General features: G+C 36.0%; 1 protein-coding gene across 1 annotated transcript in view; it reads left to right on the top strand.

Annotated features, from left to right (window-relative positions):
- TTC8 (tetratricopeptide repeat domain 8) overlaps positions 1 to 21,822 on the top strand; it is a 41,993-nt gene that overhangs the window by 5,504 nt on the left and 14,667 nt on the right. The window contains exons 2-7 of the mRNA XM_072339226.1: positions 6,958 to 6,987; positions 10,065 to 10,185; positions 14,275 to 14,338; positions 14,500 to 14,659; positions 15,536 to 15,625; positions 18,155 to 18,199. Of these exons, the coding sequence (XP_072195327.1) occupies positions 6,958 to 6,987; positions 10,065 to 10,185; positions 14,275 to 14,338; positions 14,500 to 14,659; positions 15,536 to 15,625; positions 18,155 to 18,199 (510 nt within the window). The remainder of the gene's footprint in view (positions 1 to 6,957; positions 6,988 to 10,064; positions 10,186 to 14,274; positions 14,339 to 14,499; positions 14,660 to 15,535; positions 15,626 to 18,154; positions 18,200 to 21,822) is intronic.

Raw genomic sequence — 21,822 nt, 5'->3', positions numbered from 1 at the left:
GAGCAGCCAATGGGCAGAATTACGAGCCGTGTGGATGGTTATAACTAAAGAACCTGGTGATGGCATCCTGAACATCTGTACGGATAGCTGGGCCGTGTACCGGGGGCTTACTCTGTGGATTACGCAGTGGGCTACCCAGGAATGGACTATCCACGCCCGACCGATCTGGGGGAAAGACATGTGGGTAGACATTTGGAATACAGTCAAACACAGGACGGTATGTGTCTACCATGTCTCTGGTCATCAACCCCTGCAGTCACCAGGAAACGATGAAGCGGACACACTGGCCCGAGTTCGATGGATTGGGAATTCACAATCCGAAAATATTGCCCGATGGTTACATCAGAAGCTACGGCATGCTGGACAAAAGATAATGTGGGCAGCTGCTAAAGCATGGGGGCTGCCTGTACAGTTATCTGATATCGTCCAAGCATGTCAGGACTGTGACGCTTGCTCGAAGATGAGACCAAGACCGTTGCCTGAAACAACATCCCACATTGCTAGAGGATATAGTCCTCTTCAGAGATGGCAGGTTGATTACATTGGGCCCCTCCCTCGGTCTGAGGGGGCGAGATATGCCCTGACCTGCGTTGATACTGTAAGTGGACTGCTGCAAGCCTATCCCGTACCAAAGGCAAATCAAGCATATACAATTAAGGCACTCACTAAACTAATGTCTGCATATGGGACACCTCAAGTCATCGAGAGCGACCAAGGGACTCACTTTACTGGAGCGATGATACAGCGCTGGGCAGAAGAGAACAACATTGAATGGCGATTCCATCTGCCATATAATCCAACAGGGGCAGGCCTTATTGAACGCTACAATGGTATTCTTAAGGCTGCCCTGAAGACAGACTCCCAGTCCCTGCAGGGGTGGACAAAAAGATTATACGAAACCCTGCGGGACTTGAACGAAAGACCTCGGGATGGCAGACCCAGTGCTCTGAAAATGTTACACACTATATGGGCCTCCCCTCTTAGGATTCAAATTACAGGTGCTGATAATGAGGTAAAACCGCAGGTTGGTAATGACAATAATCTTCTGCTCCCTGCCCCTGAGAATCTAAAACCAGGAATCCATAAGATAAATTGGCCCTGGAAGGTGCAAGTAGGACCTAAGTGGTGTGGCCTACTTGCACCTTGGGGGAGACTATTGGAGGTGGGAGGTTCAGTTACCCCCTCGGTGATAGGTACATGGCCTACTGACATCGTGGTCAATACTCCGGTCTTTATTGCTAAAGGGACACCCATCATGTCCCTATGGCAGATCAGGACTCCTCCTCTGGTGCCAGATATAGTTATACAGCCACAGATATCTGGCCAGAGGGTATGGTATCGGAGGCCGGGACATAATCCGGTGCGAGCAGAAGTATTGACCCAAGACAAGAATACGGCCTGTATCTTGCCCTGGAGGGCAGACCTTCCTCTCCTGGTACCCTTGAAACATCTGTATTACTCTCCCTAAGATTCTAAGCCTCTAGGACCATCAGAGAACAATTTGTGTGGACTGATGAAACGCAAATGGACCTGCACCTCGAGATGGCTTGTCTCCAGTAACATCTATCAAGCACTGGCCCACGGAAGATCGTGAATACCCATCCAATCATCATTTGAATAACATCAGCATTCGGTGCGACGGGAAATTGTATCAGCGTCGCGTTGGGTCTCTGTGATAAGGGAAAACTCACCTAATCATTGGTTCACGCTGTGAAGGGGTGGAGTGTATGGGAGATTGGTAATCACAGCCTGAACCTCTGATTAATCAGCTGAGGCAAGTATGGGGTCAGCTGTGGGAGCACAGGTGAGAGTGATGTAGCTGTGCTCCCGGAAGGGGTGGAGCTTGACTCCATCCCCTCTGAGACCTCATTTAAGGGCTGACTCCCACTGGAGCAGTATCTCTTGGAGATCGCTCACCAGGGAGGACTGCCTCAGCTGCTTCGGTCAAGGCACCACCGTTGGTGAGTTTTCCCTTTACTCATTCACTTATATACCTTCTGTACATTTTGTTTCCATCTGTACATTTAAAACCAATACACTAGAAAAACTTCTTTTAACATTTAAAAAATGCCTGAAACACTATTTCAGTCTTTCTCTAGAAATAGATTTCATAGCATAGTGTTCAAGTAAAGCATATGGCAAGTGTGCAGACACCAGCAAGTAGATTTTGCTTTATATAAAACACTTCATGTTAGAGGTTCATAACAGTTCAGACTCTTAGAAAAAATATGAATGGAGAGCTGTTTAAGGGGCAATTCAGCCAATCAGTGTTTCTTTGGAAGGATTATGAATTGTGCTTCATGGTGTATTCTCAGATTGTAATGGTTATACAGGTTGGATTTTTGTTTTTTGTTTTTTTGCTGTTGTTCCTACCTGTTAATCTAAATGAAGAATGCTGCTCCTGACAGGAGAAAATGTACCATTATTTATATCCCATTTGTTGTGGAGCTACAGGTGGGAAAAACCAGAACATTGGTTCATTCTCAAGTGTGAAGCTTGAACCAGACTCAAACTGGCTTGACATACAAGATCTTACTCTTGAAATCTCTTAAGTTAAACATTTTCTAATGATCTAAGTTAAAATACAGCTTTAATGTTCATGGCGGAGTTAACATAGAATGGAAATTTCTTTTTTCAGTCAAATGTGGTAATATTACTTTACCTCTTATTGTAGTCAACACAAAATCCTCCTTGGACAGATAAGCAATAAAAATAAAGCTCGTATTTAATTTTTCTGCTTCTCATGTAAAGCCTTGCAGGTTTTACATCATTCTGTGTTTATTCTAAAGGTAGCGAATCAGTTACATTTCTGAAGCTATGAATACAATGAAAGTGATCTCCTTAACCTCTCAGCAGGAAAATGGTGCTGTTGTCTATTCATGTAAATTAAATTAGCAGTATTTTATTATGATGTACAAAAACATTTAAGACTAAGTATGTATATAATTTTTGATACCTACAGTGAAGTATCTCATTTATTATGCTTAAAAAGCACATAACAGTTCTAAATCCTTTGATGAGCAAATCCCATCTTCTATTATGGAAGTAGTTCTGCAAATCAGGCCCAAGATATGTTATTCTGGACACCAGGAAAGCAAATAGACAAATGATAACACTTATGGAAAGCTTGGATTAAGTGAGCTGTTGTGCCCTGCAAGGCAGTACTCAACTGCTGTAATCACAATGCCATCTGTTCTCATCCTGTTGTCCCATATTTCACTAAGCACGTGCATCCCAATCTCTGCAACCAGTGACAGAAGGACCTCGGAGCAGTAGCCTGTTTAGAGAGTCACTTTGAACAGCATTAGGAGGTGATACATACTGAGCCATGGGAGATGGTATTCTTTAAAGAGATACCCAGGAAGGGCTGAGTTAAACTGTGTTATGGACTAGAACTTTTTGCATGCTCAGGCAGCTAGCATAATCCCTTGTAAGACATGATTTAACACTGGTAAGTAAAAGAAGAGACTAACAGTGCATAATCTGTTTTCATGCCTGAAAGACCCTGTATTTTTGACAGCCTGTATTTCCTAGCCACATCAGCTGGTCCGCTAAATGATATCACTCCTTCTCCCTTGCAACTGCAGAACTGTCAGAAAGCTACAAACAGCTGAAATCAGCTCTTTAGAGTATCCTGTAATTTTTGCCAGTCATAAATGTAATAAATACATTTTCTTGGCTTGCTTCTAATTTGTTGCTCTCTATACATGTATCTTACCATTCAGAATGTGCTTTAGAACATAAAGAGAGCTGAAAAATAAGTTTACTGATGGATTATCCAATTAATAGCTACACTTACAATTAATATAATTGGCAATTACATTTAATTGGTGTAGAACTCTTTGAACTCTGTCATCAGATGTGGTAGGTATTAGAAGCCTTTAGATATATCATGTGGACCTCTTAGCCAACTGAGTTGAAATCAGGCATTTTCTTCTGCTGCAGTATCAAATGCCATTATAAACATGCATTCTTATAAAACACATCAATTAAGTTGAAATACTATAAAATCATTTATGTAATCATAAAGAGATCTTCGTTACAAAAATGATTAACATTTTGATAGAACAATAATTACTTCCTATTGAGTTAGATTTTATGGAAGGCAAAAGTACTTTTTCTATACAATCTCTTTTGCATTTCTTCATTTAAGAAGTAAGAAAATTATGTTTATTGAAGTTTATTTTGTTGCTTATAAAATATTATCTCAGGATAGATAAAACAGCATGTTCTTTGACTAGCTCTTGGGAATACAAATACAGAAAGCACTGATGTTCAATTTAATTATTTTCTATTGTAACCAAGTAAACCGTCTTCTATGTTTATAGTAATAGAATGACCTAGAGGAAATACAATCCGTGACTGTCTCTGTTTATCATCCTGATTAGTTACCTAATCTGATTACTGTTCTTTGTGTTCCATATGTCAGATTCAAGGCAGTAAACCAGCACCGATGTATGAGGTCTGCTCTAGTTTAACAAAAAATAATAAACTACTTCATATCATTAATGAATATACAGTGGATGTCCTGCCTTTAACTTGATTAATTGTATACTGTAAGGATTTGCTCTTGTTCGTTTGTCCTTTCTTCTCCTAAGGTGCAATGTCAACTACAATTACTTTCATACTGCTTTCTGTAAGGTCATGATAAAAGTAATGCATATACGTGGAACGTGATGTGAAAAAATATCTCCAACCGAAATAACTTATGGGTTCAAAAGACTAATTACTAAGTTTATGCATAAAAACTAGTGATGCATACAGATGTCACTGGTTCTAGTTTGTGTATTTTGTTTCTGCTCTAGAGAGGTACTTTTCAGTTGTACCGATTTTAATATTCAGCATGTATTAAATCATATCCAACTAAAAAACTGATTATAAAGTGAAGGTTTGGGGGTTTATTTGTTTTTAGAATAGAGGGAATGTAATCTTGTTTCATTCTTTCTTTTAGGCTACAGGCATCAGAGGACATCATTTTTCTAAATATTTTTGTTCTTAAAATAAACTGACTCTACACATTAACTTTAATTTTAAAATGCCCTTAGTGGATTTAGAGATCTGGGTTAAATCCTTCCTTCATTGCTTTTGCAATCTTATTAATTTCAAAGGAGCTTTATATGTGTAAATGAAGAATAAATTTGACCTTTTGTTTTGAGGTACAAGCTTATAGGGCAACGCTACTTGTTAATCCTCTCAAAGAAATCTTTACTCTGAATCTGGTTCCACTGGATTACTTGCATGAGTTGCAACTACTGGATCCACCTATGTTAAAAGATGTTGCGTTTTAATGTTATTTCTGTTGTTTCCATTTAAAATCTTATTTCCTGCATTAGTTTATCAGAATATGTGAACACACATTTACACCTACAGTTAAGATAGAGAGATGTTTTAGGAAATATAGTTGATCAGCTTTATTTTTTTCAGTGATGAAGGTTTTCATTTTTTGAATTTTTTAGCACTGTGAATGTTCCTACATAGCTGCATTGAGCCGATTAATTTATTTTCTTTAAGCTAATGGGCAGTGCTTGAAATAAGATACACAACTGTAACACCAAGGCGTTTCTGAGTTAGTACTGACATTATATTCCTAACCTTGCCTTTCTTAGTTACTAATGCACATATGATATGGAAGATCACCTACTGTTCTTAATCAGTTTTTTAGTACACTAGATGTACTGTAACACTCGGACACAATGTGGTAAATGAAATGCAAGCTGAAATATCTCAATGTCCTTTTCTTTAATGTTTAGCTAGAATAGCTTTTGTAGGAAAAAAACAAACAAACAAAAAAAAAAAAACAACAGGATAAATATAACAACGTATTAAAAGAACTTGGAGTTCATTTAATCAAGGCATCTCATATTTCAAGATGACTTCAGTACCTTACAAAAGTATAGGTACACCAGACAACTGAGATGAATCCCTCCATTAATGCTTAGTACCATGTTTTCCATTAACAGTTAGTTTAGTTTCACACTCTAGCATTGCTGAACAAATTTATTAGAAATGCAGCATGAAGATGTGAGAGCATTGCTAGTGCTCCAGTTCCCTGCTGTCATGGAACTGATAGAGTAAAAGATGGTCAGATTGGAAGACGTGTAGTTCATGCCTCATGCTACATGGGGAAGTGAAGTAAGGAGCCTGCCCTCACCTTTCTCTTGGTATGAAGCGTGAGTCAGCATGGTTCCCTTGCAGTAGAAGCTAGCAGCACATTGATCAACCATGTAAATACTATATAAATACGACGACTGCTACACAAATTTTTATAAACCCAAATGGCCTTTTGTTAGTATTTAACTACATTCACCTCAAGTTTTCAAGCCTCTACAAGTTTCTGTTTGTTTGTGAAGAAGTTCATTTGGCCAGATTTTTCTTTTAGTTTATTGGATGATGCAAAAAGACAGAGTGATTGTCTGGTAATAAATACATCACTTCCATCAGAAATGCACAAAAAAATCTGTATTGCACAAAGAGAATTCCTTTTGTGCAGCCAAGTGATATCAGTGTCAGCACCACTAGCAACTAGCAAGGGATTTTATTATGCAGGGATTCTAGAGCACAACTTAATCACCTAGTTGACTTTTAACAGATTTGCTTATGTCTTGCTTTGTCTGGTTTATTTTTTAAGTGAAAGTAGACCATCTTTCCATTTGGAAATTGGTAATCTTAGTTTTGGCCAACACAATCCAGCAGAAACAAGAAAACAAATGATATCTGAGGAAAAAAAGCACTTACTGCAAATCTACTTTCATTTTCTGAGTTACTGCTGAACTCAGGAATGTGTGTAAGTTGAGACAATGCAATAAAGTGGAAATTTGGTTATATGAGGCACAGAAAATGTTTGTACTAGATGAGGAGGTCGTGGAATATTTAGATTTGTAATTGCTTGTTTTGTCTTATTGTTCTTTTTATTGTTTAACATTTCTTATCTTTAATTTCTCTGTCTTCTCTTGTCAGGAGCATGATAGTGGATACTCTGCTTTTCAGGTAAAACTCTCCCCATTACTATAATTATCAGATGCAGTAATTAGGAAAAAAACTAATATACTGAATAATGCTTTTATTGTTACATCCTTAGTGACATAAGTTTGTTTTTCATCATTGGCAAGGCAAGAGATTTAATAAGGGGTATTTTAAATAGGCAGGTTTTTAAATAAAGTTATTTGTCTCATATTTCTTCAGATTTATTCAGCAGTTCAGTAGCTCACCTCTGAATCTGCATCAAAAAGAACAGCCTTCATCAGCTGGTGAGATTAGGAAAAAATACAATGTGTATTTTACAGATAAAACATTTATGTTCTTTAGGGCTCAGGTTTATGTTTCCTGTAATCCAGTGTAATGGTGGGCTGTTAGACCTCCCCTTCCTGAACCTACAGCTCATTCTCCTAGCCTACGTTTTGTGTAGATTAGGAAATCCTGAACCTCCATGATGATACTTTGCTCAGTTGATGGAAGACAGGGTATTTGAATAGTTTTAATTCTGCCTATATTATTGCTAGATTGCTGCAGTGGGAAGAATGGCAACGTGCAGATTGTGGCTTCTTTTAGCTCTAGCCCACAATATTATATCTTATAAGACTCCTACTAATGCCAGTAAAGTAAGTTGTCTGCATACAAGATTATTTTAATGAAATACTGATGGATATATTTTTAACTGTAAAGACTATGCTTCACAAGGTAGTTACTGCATTCTATTTTTCTTTATTATTTTTTTTTTTTTTAAGATTTCATAATGTATGATATAAGATTTGTGATAATGAAACATTATCATTATACTTTGATACTTCAAATGGGTCATATTACTACTAGTTAAGATTTTTTCCCAAGGTAAATGTCATCTTTCTGAAGTTTATGCAATGAATTTGACATTTTTCTCTGTCTTGCTGCTCTGATCAGGGGTCCTTTCACAAATATTGCTATAGGCAGTGCTCTAATCTAGTCTAGTTAATTCTTAAGGAATAGTGCCTGAAATCCAAGGTTGTTAGCTGTGGAGCCCCAGGATAGGAGCTGAAGACTGTAAGAGCAGCCTAAGAACCTATTTTTTCATCACAGATTTGTGTCTGATAATCAGAAGAAAACATACTGCTTTTAAAAACATGTTCTCTGTTATTGGGAAAATCAGAATGATACACCTGTGTCTCTGTTAAGAACCATCCTGTTTTAGTGATCAGAGAAGTTGCTACTTCCCACTTCCCAGGAAAAGATCCTTACAATGAGCAGCTTTTTATGTCTCTATTAATAGATAAGCATTTGACTATTCTGAGAGCTCTAATTTCAGCATGTTCTCTATATAGATTTGATTGTTCACTTCAGACATGTGTGTCTTTTAAAAAATCAGAGTAGCATGAAGGTTTTTTTTTTAAAAAACAAGCTCAAACCTAAGTAGTTTTCTAGAATAATGAAAAATGGTTGAGGATACTGAACATGTAACTGCAGATATCAATGATAATTACAGACTGTCAGCCAACATAAGAATAAACAAAAAGATGATAAAGCAAATCTGGATTATATCTGTCTGGCCTAGATTCAAATCATCCTGCCCTCTTCCTTTCTCTTCTTACTTGAACAAAGGTTTCTAATTGTGCCTGAACTGTTTGCCTAAATGCCTCCTTAGCTTCTGCTTGGAAGAAAACTAGAGCTAAATATTTTAACATTTTTAAATATACTTTTTTTTTTTTCTTTTTTTCTTTTTTTTTTTTTTTTGGCAGTTACAATGCTGCATAGAAAAATTACATGACATAAAGGTAGAAGTAGGCATGGCCTGAGAACTGATGAACAAGAGGTGTCCCATTAAGTAATGAGTTACATCATGAAATCTATCTGTTATTTAAAGAATAAGCACTTCCACATATTTGACCTTCAGTTCCGTTAAGAGTGGCATCACTCTATTTTGAAATTCTTCCTAGGCAAATAATAATGGTGCTTATCCTGTAGCCCATGTCAGAAAAGCAACAAATCAGATTATTTTGGTAGAAAAATTTACTTCTGAAAATTTATGATGATCTGTTCAATATCTGAAGGAAGATCAGTGGTTGATCTTCTGGCTCCCTTTATCACAACAGTTCTATGAGTACATCACAGACATCAAGTTATCAAGGAAGTGATTGGATTTATGGTTATTTTGTTGGTACTGATGTATGAAGTCCCAACTGGTACTGTTTGTTTCCTCCCCTCTGATTTGCTGTTTCTGTAGACTACATGAGAGTTGTCACATAGTCGAAAATAATGCTTGCCTTTCCACACTGTCCCCCACGACATTTAATGTAGCAATTTGTCAGTTAAGGTCACTAACAAGTTCTCCAGTAATCTCACAATCTGAGATATGCTGTCTATAGCTCTGAACAAAGGAGTTTTAGATTATCTTTTTAAAGGCTTGTAAATACTTAATGCTACAGTAATTAAAAGATTACTGGTTAAAAGATTTTCCTTCTTTCTCCACTGATGCCTTGGAAAGGCATTACTTTGCATTATAATGGCTTTACTTACCTTCCTTTCCCATCCAGTATAAATACGGTGTCTGTCAGCTGTGGATTTTGGAAAGCACTGGTAACTGAGGGCAAAAACATAAGATCTCAGTTGCCCATGACATAAATTAGTCCTGACTTTCATCAGGTATGAAATTTTGTCCTCCACATTCAGTGACTAGCTGTTCCACTCCAAAAGAGCTGTCTAATGTCTAATCCCCTGCTTAACTCCATCAAGCAACTGTATGGCTAGAGTAGCAGGGAGGCCACTAGCATGCTTGCCTTGATGAGCAGGACAAGCAGTGCATGAGCCTGCTGGACCTATCTGAGCATATAGACACCCCTTGTGCTTTTCCAAAGATGCTGAGGCCACACATAAAGCTGCATTTTTGTCCTGCATGTTAAGTGGCCATGACTGTATGCACAGCATTAGGTCTGCCTACAGTGAATGTTCAGCTGTACCCAGTTGTTTAAATCAATAGCTTATTCAAGCTTATTAGGGCTTTTAAGGAAGTAATAATGATTTCATTTTAGAAGACAAAATTGCTGTTTAGATTATTTAATTGAAGATGCTTTTCCTTTTGCTTTATCCTTATTCAGGCTGCTTGGAGCCTGAAAACACGAGCTTTGACAGAAATGGTGTATGTGGATGAAATTGAGATGGATCAAGAAGGAATAGCAGAGATGATGCTGGATGAAAATGCCATTGCTCAAGTCGCACGTAAGAACAGCTTTCTCTTAAGTATGTTGAAGCAACAGGAGCTGTTTTTGTCAGGATTGCCATCAGTCATAAAACGGTACATGCTGAGGTGATGTATTATGGCTTTTAGCTATTGTTGTAAGAGTAGTTTTCAGTTGCTTTCTGATTGCATTGATCACGTGATTTTGATAGGCTTACGCCTGGAATTTAGACAGTGTTTTGTCAGTTTTTCTTCTAAATCAGTGTATTCACTAGTGTTGTTTTTTTTCCTAAGTATTGATTTCCTTCACTCCTTTCTGGCTTTTTCTCCACTGGGAAATGAGAGAAATATATGCCCTTGATGTACTATGAATCCCATGCCTGTGCCTGTACTGTAGGCAACTGACTGGCTAAATCTGACATCACCTTTTTGTATCACTCCTTCTTCTGCTTTTCTTTTTTTTTTCTTTTCCTTTCCAGGGCAGCTCTTCATCCCTGTGATTGTTTCTTGCATGCAACTCTTTTCAATTTTGTCAGTTCCTGTCTAAATGGGCAGACATTCCACTACATCTTGTATTTTTTGCATCATTTCTGATTGTTTTTTTTTGCAAGTATGATTGTTATAGGAAATTTTACACATTTTATTAGGTGCATCTCTCAACCAACTACCATGTTCTGAGAATTCAGTGGAAGAACTGAACATAGACCAGAACTAATAATTGAATCATTAAAAGGGTTTTTTAAATCAGGATAGAAGTAGGCAACTGCATATTTATATCTATCTTATTTCAGTTTTAAAAGCTGTCATTACATGCTTGGTCACATATAAAAAGTAAAGCAGTACTCATGTTTATACTTTTTGATAGTCTAATTATGTTACGTGTACTTGCCTCAGAACAGCATAATATAACATATAACATATAATATCGCTTCGACTTTTTGCCCCCTGTAGTAATGACTACCTGCCAAGAAAAATAATTTCATGAATATTGTTGAGAAATAGGAGACTATTTGGAAAATGTCATTTGTACTATGCTTATAACTAAAAAAGTGGTGACTTTGTGAATACTATGTCACAGATTTCAAAGCCAAAGGAAATCATAATGATAGTGTAGCCTATAGTCATGAGCCATTGAGATAAATAAGACTTTTCTGTAATTGCTTCAAAACCACTGGATGTGCCTGGGCTAGTATGTGCTTTATGGGAAAGTCTAAAAGATTTCCAGAGAGAGCAAACCCACTACAGTCTTCAGTAAAACAGTGATTTGCTTTTCACAATATATATCATATCTCTAGCAGGAACAATGAATTGTAACTCCATCTATTGCTTCTTTGTCTTGCTTGATTCAGGTTCTCCTACTGAAACAAATCTTTGAAGCTATCCTCCCGTAATCTTGTTACAGCTTACAATCCTAAAGACATGTTGTCATATCTACTGCATTACAGCTCTTAATGTTCATAGTTTGCTTACATAACATTTCAAATTCTTTTACATCAGTTACATATCTACTTCATTTTGGCATCTGTCCCTATCTCAGTTTCCAAACAGAACTACTTTACTAATGTTTTTCTCTTTCTTACAACATCAAATAATTCCATGGGATCCACTAGAAATAGCTGTTTTTCTATGGCTCTACTTCAGTACTGAAATTTGTATTCTACACATTTTTTTAATTCTTTTTGTTTTGCCATGTGAATTTTCCAGCATTCTTGTTTATTAATACAAACACCCTATAGCATTGTTTTACGGAAAAGTTCTAGCATATTACCTTTGGACACAAAATACTATCAACTATCCTATTAACTAGGGAGTTAAAGGAGTCCTCTGCAGTCATCCTTAACTGCTGAAATTAAGCTCTTAAATTCTATAGCAGCTAGTGGCCACATGAACTGTTTCCTCTTGATTCCTATTCATATCTAGTTCAACTGGGATTCTCAAAGCAGGACTCAAAATTGAGTTGTCTGAGGTGAAATCAAGGGAACTAATCTGGCAGGTGTTCTCCAAGTATGCTGAAAGCACATAACAATCACTGTTATTTAAAAACATATCTGAAAAATGAATTTTAATGCCTTTTCTAACTTAACTGTGTGTTGTGGTTTAACCTGGCAGGCAGTTATGTACCACACAGTTGTTTGCTCACTCTCCTCTCTCAGTGGGATAGTGGACAGAATTGGGAAGAAAAAAATAGAAGAAAAGAAAGTAGAACTCATATGTTGAGATAAAAAAAACGCACCTATTTACTATGACAGTAAACGAAGGGAAAGGAAAATAATAATAGTAGAGATAATAATAAAATATATATTTACAAAAACAGTGATGCACAAAGCAATTGTTCACCACCCACCAGCCAGTGCCCAGCCATTCGCAGGCCACAGCTGCTACCCCCTAGCCAACTGCCTTCAGTTTTATAGTTTCTATATGATTCCATACTGTATGGGATATCCCTTTGGCCACTTTAGGCCAGTTGTCCTAATTCTGCATCCTACCAGCTCCTCATACCCCCTCAACTCCCCTTTCTAGCAGGACAGTAAAGAAGTTGAAATATGCTTGGCTTCAGCACTGCTCAGCAACAACTGAAACATCAGTATGTGTTAAACATTTTTCTCCCAAAGCCAAAACACAGCATCATACCAGACGCTATGATGGAAAAATCAACTATGTGCCAGATGAAACCGGGACACTGTGGTAGTTTTAAGAAAATGTAGAAGACTGGTTCATTGTCTGCTGACCCAAAAAGTTGAAAACCACTTTTCCAGTATTTCAGAAGAAAGAATAGTATCCTAGATATCGTATTAGAAACTGTTTGATGGACTGTCTACTTTTTCTGTTGTAAAGTAAAAAAAAATCAAGATTCACAGGGCTTCTAAGAGCAAATAAGCTACAGGGATTCTAAATCTGGCTAGCTGGAAGAGAGAGAATCCTAAGTTCAGGTCCTTACTTCAGCATCATCAGGTTTGGTGACTCCACCACTTCCCTGGGAATGCTTGATGGCAGCCTGGTTTAAGAATACTAGAAAGTGCTTAGATTGAGTTAAAGGTTATCTGTTTGGACAAGTCTGTCTTTTTGCTTAAGCAGTGAAATGGCAGTGTCTCAGAGGTAATTACATCCTGAAGATAGAAAAAAGAGAGAAGACTGAAAAAAGGGCAGACGTGAGGTATTATACTGGTGAAAAAATGAAATAAAAAAACTGTCTACATATCAGTATAACTTCAGTTCTTTGAAATGTTTGAAATAAGGGCTGGTCATGAGTACACAGATAATAAACAGATGATTTCTCAGGAACTGCCTCTTTTAACATAAATCTCATTTCCTTCCATACATGTTGACAAAGCAGTGGACATTCCAGCAAACAAATATATCCTACCACGCTTTCAACTTAATTTTCAAAATCAAGTCTTATATTCTTATAGGAGGCTAGAAAAAAAAAGAAAAAAAATATGATCACATATCAACAAAGGTGATGGAAAATCCTTATTCGTTATCTAGCAATTCTTAATAATCTAATGTCAAAACAGGAAGCTGAGAGAATACTTGCCCTGTAGCTGAAGGCTTTTGCCTTAGTTAATCAAGTCCAGGTGTTATTCTAACACCAGGTAGAAAATAAACCATTTTAAAACAGCTTCATCTTATAATTTCAATAGCCTTTATTTCTTAAATGCAGTTCTGAGATGTTCTTGCTACATCCTACTACTGTCTGTAGTATGTGTACAATGACAAAATTGCCTGCGTTCCCTGAGGAGAAGGCTTCAAATAATATTTTAAACTAATGAAATGGATGTTGTACAGGTACTAGAGAAGATTAATTTAAAATTGATACAATTTCTTTAGGAAAAGTAAGGAGGAACAGCATATGCTTAGTATCTATATAAAAAGGATGAAAGGAAGGACAGAAGTAGAGAAGTAGTATAGAGAAGATTACTTTTTCCCATGTTCGTCATGGCAGGTTTCTAGGAATAATCTAACAATTCACTGATAGTACAGTTTGTTCTTGTCTTCCTTGTCTAGTGCTATGAATGCCCAGCTTGAACAAAGAAATTTCCTACTTACTGTAAGACATAGGCATTTTTTAAACCCCCTTAGACAAGTGTGCAGTATCTCCTGGTGAAGTGAGCAATGTTCTTATTTTATAGGGCCAGGAACATCTTTGAAACTCCCTGGAACTAGCCAAGGTGGAGGCCCCAGCCCAGCAGTTAGGTATGTGATTTATTTATTTATTTATTTATTTAAATGTGGTCAGTTGTACACAAGCAAATCCTAAATTTAGCTTCTGAAAAATGAAATATTTCAAATATAAGTGCTTAAACTCTATCAGTAAATTCCAGTTGATGTGAGGATAATGTGCTTAATATCTTCAGGCCAGTAACTCAGTCAGGAAGACCTATTACAGGATTTGTGAGACCAAGTACACAAAGTGGACGGCCAAGTACTATGGAACAGGCTATAAAAACACCTCGAACAGCTCTAACAGCTCGTCCAATCAGTAGTGCTTCTGGGAGATATGTCAGGCTAGGAACGGTAAGTTGTCTGACTGTTCTTAGAAAGACTGCTTTCTTGATCATAGTGTCTGGGACAAATGACTTTGTACTTGACATAAAGCTGCATCTAATCTAAAGTTTGAGGGACGTCAGCATTTTTATTTAAATTGTTTCCAAAGTCAAGTTCAGAAATGTTACCTCATTAATTTGCTAGTCTGTTCATGGAAAAAATGTACATCAGTCCACAGGTTCACAAAAATTAAGAGAAATCCACAAATTTACAAGTTTTGTGAGACCGGTTTTTATTCGCTGAAGATTAGTGAAAGGACTATATAACATGACTTTGCCATAAGCATGCTGAAACCTCCAAGTTTTTTAGTTTACTACAAAGCAATTACTAATCTCTCAATATCTACCACTTCACCAGATTAAGAAAATAAAGTGTATTAGTTTGATTCCGTTCTATTGGCCAAATTAACACACTGCAACTGGCATGAATGTTTAATACTAATTAACATTATGTTATTTACAAATTCTCACTATCATGAGTATGGACTGATCTCCATAAACCTTTCTGGAAGATTTTTTTTTTGTACCTTATCTTACCTGACTTCAGTCCATTTAACTGTGCAAGCTACATGCCTTGGCACACTGTGGAAATAGTGAAGAGAGGGAAGTAAGAAGTAATTCCAGAATGTAGTTCATGCAACCTTTTTCAGGAAGCGTACGGGACTAGGACAGATTCCTGACTTTCAGAAAAGATGGAAATCGAGAAAAAGAATCCCTATCACAAAACAGAGGAATACATCTACAACTGCATTGTTTATAGTCTTTTTGGTATATTGCTAATATTTTGAGAAATTCCTGGGAAAGTTTAGGGGTTCTTCCCACTTAAGCACCTGTTTCTTTCTGTCAGGCTTCAATGATAACAAATCCAGATGGCCCTTTCATAAATGTGTCTCGACTGAATTTATCAAAGTATGCTCAAAAACCTGAATTGGCAAAGGTACGTAACTATTTTGGTTATCATTGTGGTATCTATTTCTGATTTTCTGGCATCATTCTTATGAAGCTGTACATGGGATTGAGGATTGAAATAATGGTGAACTGCGTTCAAGTTGTAAAATTGAGAGAAATTGTACCTTACTTATTTTTTATGCTTGGGCAGTGGTTGCCAGACTTGAAATTGAAAATCTGTGTGAAGCAATATTGTTAAAAGTATAGGCTGGTAAAAACATACGGATAGAATAAAATAATAATAAATTGCCTTGAACTGTGACTACGTGAGTGATGAAGGGCAACTAAAGAAGAGTGAAGAGGGGAAAAAGCACAGCAGAATACTCCAAAGTTAGCTTCCCCATTCTAAAACATTAGTTACTGTTTTTTGATACATGGTTAGCAATTCATTTGCTTTCTCAAGCTGCTTTTTAAAACTTGATTCAGATAGGAATTTCTACTCTTGCTAGGTAACAGACTTGCAAACTATCATCTCCACTGCAGGCAGCTACAAGACAGTTCTTTTCCATTTTGGAAGAAACTACAGGCCTTTTGTTCAGCAATCACTCAGCACACACGTTATTCTAAACCCACTAGAGTTTATAAAATAGGGAGAATATAAGAAACATGGAAGGATTACAGATCACACGATATGTCTCTAGGAAATTAAGCTTAGATCTTCTTAAAAACAGCCAGGTTTTATTTTTATTTTGATAAATGTGTATACTATTTAAGTAGGTAGGTTAGCTTTCAGATGAAATATTTATTCTCAGCAACAGCTCTCAAGAATGTAAGACATAGATTTAACAATTTTTTAATCGGCATTTTCTGGAAAGACGGAGTAGTCCTTCAATTTCATGTGAAAAGAAGCTTAAGCCAAAAAATATAAATCAAGAGTCCTCATGGAAACATCCATAGGCAGCAAGTGTACTTGTGAGTATTACAAAGCTAATACATTATGACATTAATGTTTCACACGGAATGTAAGATCTAAGTTTAAATTTGGATCTACATAGATTTATAACCTTGTTTTTAACAGAATAAGACAGCATTAAAGCTAAAGCCAAAGGAGGAGGTGAGACTACAGACTGTACTTTTGTGCTGAGAATCATTGATTGAAGTTTTAAAACTCTTGAGCTGTCACCTCTCTGAGGTGCAAGAAGACAATAAATCTTCCAGTTCTTAAATTCATATAACTAGTCTTTGTATTCATGCTGGTATTTACTTCTCCTGTATACTTCTTCCTTATGTTTGGAAAGTACATGTATCTTAGCTCTTTTAAAAGTAGAATATCTAATTTTAAATTTCTTGACTATGTCTTCCTGGTTTTTGAAGTATAAAGAGTATAAAGGAATGGACAAAAGAAAAAAAAAAAAGTTTGTTAAGTCACTTGTCTCTGCCTGTAGTCTCTGCCTTAACATCAGCCCTGTTAAGAACTACTGCAGGAAACGCTATATTAGAAATAAGGCTTATGTCTCCAGAGAGAACCACTATTCAATCTCAGTTAGCAGTTGGTTTCTGCTAGGAAACAGGAAGTTTTATCTTCATTAACTTTTGAGTTTTTAATCGAGTTACTAAGATAATTCTAGTTATTTTCATCTACATAAATGTTGAGTCATTTAAATCTGTTTGAAGGTCATGTGTATAGATAGATAGCCACAGTAAATTCTCGGTTGCTACTGCCTTACTACTATTCTGGCTACAAGACTCCCTTTAGAAATCCAGTTTCTTCCAACATCATTCTATTCACTTCAAATACCAACTCTGTTTATCTGTTACCTGTTGGTATTCCAGTTTAGTACAGCTGAAAGGTAGTACTAGTCATTTAGCTTTATACAGGGCTAATAAAAAACGAAGTTCTATTACCTTGCAATTGTTGTAGTATTACTAGCAGTTAGCACAGCACAGGAAACGTGTTACTTCTTAAACCTTTGTTATGATTATGGTGTGTATGAATTTCAGAAATGTGATATTGTTCGTTTTTATCATTTATGAGTAAAAGGGCATTTTTTCTTTCTCAGATCCCCAAATTACATAGCTTATGGAGTGTTTTGGTTGGTTTTTTCTTAAGACATAATTTGTTCAGCTTACATTTCTAACAAATATACGTTTAATTTAATTAGATCTAGCTGTATGGAAGCACTTAATTAAACAATGCAAAAGGTCTTTGTTAGATCATTTTTTGATTCTACCATCCAAAAGTAGTGAAAATGGTATCAGGTGTAAAAATTTACATTCATTTTCAAGTTAGAGCTTTTTTGATTATTATTATTTTTTAAGGTAGATTGAAGGACCAAAGCTTAAAAACACTGATCACTTGGAGCAAGTTAAGACTAAAATAATTTCCTGTAATGACAATGTAGCACATCTACAGATTTTGTCTGTTCAGGTCTTAGTGAAATGTCTATTTCAGCTGCTGAAATGTGTAAATATAATTGCTTGCATTATCTTCTACCTGATGTAATCAAGATTCTAAATTACTATTCCGTTTACTATTTTTTATGTTCAAATATAACTGTTTTAAATATTCTTCTGACAGGCACTGTTTGAATATATTTTTCACCATGAAAATGATGTTAAAAATGTGAGTAATTCATATATTTCATTTTCAGTTTTTAAGTATCATTCTGTTATTTCTGTAAGTATTCTATTCTGTTAACCTAAGGATCCAGGTAGTACATCATATCTTAATACAGAAGCGTGAATACCAAGGTATTGATTATTTTCTTTTTTTTTCTTTTTTTTTTTTTTTTGAAAAGCAAAAGATTCTAATATTGTAAAATTAGATCCCTTATCTATCAGTATGGCAAGATTCCCATATTTAATGATTTCACATTTACAGAATTTACTGCAGTCTGAGCACTAGTACATATCAGGTTATTGAACTGTCTAGAGGAAGTCTAGAAGAATAAGAGCATTCAAGGCCTGTCATTAAGTGACAGGTGAAGATATCTGATAAAGTGGCTAGTTAATGTCATGAGCACTGTTTGCCATTTGGAACCACTGAGATTGCTGCTTATGCATTTGAGTGAGTGGAAATGAAATGCATTAACTACAGAAAAATAAAATATCAATAGCAGTTTGGATACTTTTGTTACGTAATTCCATAGCAGGGAGGTGTTCTGTAGCCTCAAGGGAAAAAGTACATCGTCCATACCATTGTCAATAACACTTTTTCTCCAAAAGTTTTTCTAATGAAAACTAGTTTTCCTAGTTTGCCTATTATGCTGTCCAAAAACTTTCTTCTGCTATTCCTCATATGTTGTTTCACTGAGTAGGAGGATCAAATTGGAGTAGATATTGTTTAAACTTTCAGAAATAAAGGTTGCAGATATTTTTTGGCAGCTCATCCAGGGAAATAATTAGTTTACTGAATAAATAAAGTGGCAGAATATTTCTGTACTCTATGGATTTATATGTTGAGTTGAAATAGAATCAAAATTTCTGCTTGAAGTATCAATCAGAGAATTGCTAGTCAGTAGTGCATTCTGCTGGACTAGTAACTGGTGTGTGATTAAATATGAAGTTAAACTCCAGTGCAACTTCTTTGATAGTGTCATTTTTAGCAGTTCATAACATACATATATTTCATTGTTGACAGTGCAGATCAGAACCAATTTCGAATGTACTGCTTTTGGGAGCTTTTAATCTAGTATCAAACGATTATAGTAGTACACTGTCAATTTATTGCATAGCATTTTTCTAAGAGGATTGAATTGCAATGCACTGTTAATCCAAAATGTGGTTGAACCAGTAAGTGCAGTTGTCAGATACATCAGAGAGAAACTGCAATTAGCATTTACATATTCTTATACTCAATATCAAGGGCCTGTTTTTTATGCCTCTAATAATTAGAATGCTCTTTGTTACTTGGAACTCTGTTTGCTAAGAATTGGTCACAGAACAAAATCTGTACTTGAAGGACATGCCAGGATCCTTAGACTGGTCAGATAAATTCATTTAATGCAAGTAATTTTTCCAAGCACTCAAAAAGAAAATGCGCTTATATTCTATTGAATGTGCTTTGAAAACTCTGCTGAGATTCCAGGATTACTGACTGACCTATAAGAGATTTTTGACTGTGGTTTTATATGCACCCTGGCCACTTCAGTAAATCTTTAAGCAAAGAAGTGTCAGTGTCAGCTTAGTCACCACTGTTTATTGTATAATGATAGAGAGATTGTCACTTTTGGTTCATGATGGCATCTTGTCCATGAACAAAAATATGTCTTAGTTGACAGAACAAGGTGCCTTTAGTTTGCAGTGGGTTTTAGTAAAGTTTTTTTGGGACTGTTCAGTTTGCTTTCTCATGCTTGAATTAATTTCTCTTCTGCTCTGCACTTTCTTCTCTACTATTTTCAATACAGTACAGTTCTCCAAACTGTCCTCCCTTCCTTTTGAATTTCTGCATGAATTTTTCATAAACTCAAAAATAAATGATTTTTGCTTTTAACTCAGCTGTGTCACTATTTATTCACCCTTCCTAACAAACACATTTCACTGATTTGTTTTCTCCCTTCTCCCTGAAAAGACTGTGATCATTTTGGATTCAGTAGATGTGTTAATGGTTTAAAAGTTGATTGGAATCTCACTTGATCATTTTACATTCAGTGATATCTCTTGCATCTTTGGACAAAAAAGCTTTCTGCATAAGATGAGATGAAAAAGCATGGAAAGAGCTTAGATCACACCCTGGGAACTCAGCTAAATGTGACTACTGATGGAAAAGCCTTTACTAGCAGTCTATCTGCACGGCTAAAATTTGAAGACAATTTCCTGCAGTTTTACAAATAAAACACAAGAGTAATAGTGAGGGTATGTTCCTTTGTCACCCTGCTGATCTGGAACAATGTGTTTTCAACTGCATTATTATTGAAAAAAGCAAAGGCGGCAGTTCTATTACTTTGCTTCTGTTTAGTATTCAGCCAGTCTGTAGAAAGAAAAAAAAAAAATGTTGTGGCAATTTCAGTTGGAAATATCATTAATCAGTGTGCATTCAGCCACACAAATAATGCTAGGAACTCAATTTAAATTAACAGTAGATACATCTATAACTATCATTTGTCATAACCTGGGGGAAGGAAGGAGAGCAGTGAGCTTATTCAGCTCTTGAAAATGCATTCAAAATTCTTTCATCTACCTTAATGAAAGATTAAATATTTATCTGAAGAAACTCATGTTACCCTATCCATTATTGTTCTTGACTTGTTCTGCTTTGAAGACGTACACTTTCTATATTCCTTGAGTATTTCTAAATGCCATTTTATGATCTACGTGCAGTTAGAGAAGAGCAGTTTAAAAGACTTGTCCAGAAATAGCTCAACTTCTATTTGTTTCAGCAGCCGGCTGTGACATTGTATCCTACCATTATTCATAGGTGGGTGATGATAACAATATATTTGTCTTGAGAAAGAACAAAGAATGTACAATATGTCCTTGGGTCCAGAAATTAAGACCTGTGATACACTCTAGTTCTTTGTAATAGTTTGAAGTTTATGCTCTCTGATAGAAATCTATTTATAATGGAATTATGTAAGATTTACAAACCACAGAATTTCAGAAGACATTCATCAAAAGAAATTGTTTTAAATTGACCTAAATTCCTAGCTTATCCTGTGTCAGCTTGCCTACAAGTAAGAGTTCAGTCAATAACAAACGCTGAGAGAATTGTTTCTATCCAACAGCATGTGAAAGAAGCAATAGATGCCTCCTATTGTTTCCATTTATATAATTTATTGGTGCTTACACTATGCCAGGAATGAAATGAGTTTGAAACAAATATATGCTCACTGATTTAATTTTGCAATACCATAGCATAATACAGCTTGTAGGACTGCAGTAATATAGCACAGTTTAGTTAAGGAGAATAATCATTAAAAAAATAAATTTAGCCTTAAATTTAGACTTTTTAAAAAGTATTATGGTCATGCTAAATATAGCATGGAAGACTTCTCAGGATTAAGGCTGTTGATGATAGAGACTCCTGCATTCATGAATAAACATGGTAAGTGCTCTAAGAGTCACAATGTCAGCTGACCAGTGTTCCCAGATGATATATACTAGTTTATAATTTTATCCTAAAATTAATTAAAGCTATTTGGACAGTCCTTTTCTTTTTTCCTTCTATATACATTACAAGTGAAAATCCTTGAAAGTAGGTAACAGTATCTGTCAATCTACAGTCTTCACTGTCTTTCACTACTAGAT

Source organism: Excalfactoria chinensis, chromosome 5 (assembly GCF_039878825.1).
Source record: "Excalfactoria chinensis isolate bCotChi1 chromosome 5, bCotChi1.hap2, whole genome shotgun sequence".
Taxonomy (NCBI): Eukaryota; Metazoa; Chordata; class Aves; order Galliformes; family Phasianidae; genus Excalfactoria; species Excalfactoria chinensis.
This window is presented reverse-complemented; position numbering and strand designations above follow the sequence as displayed.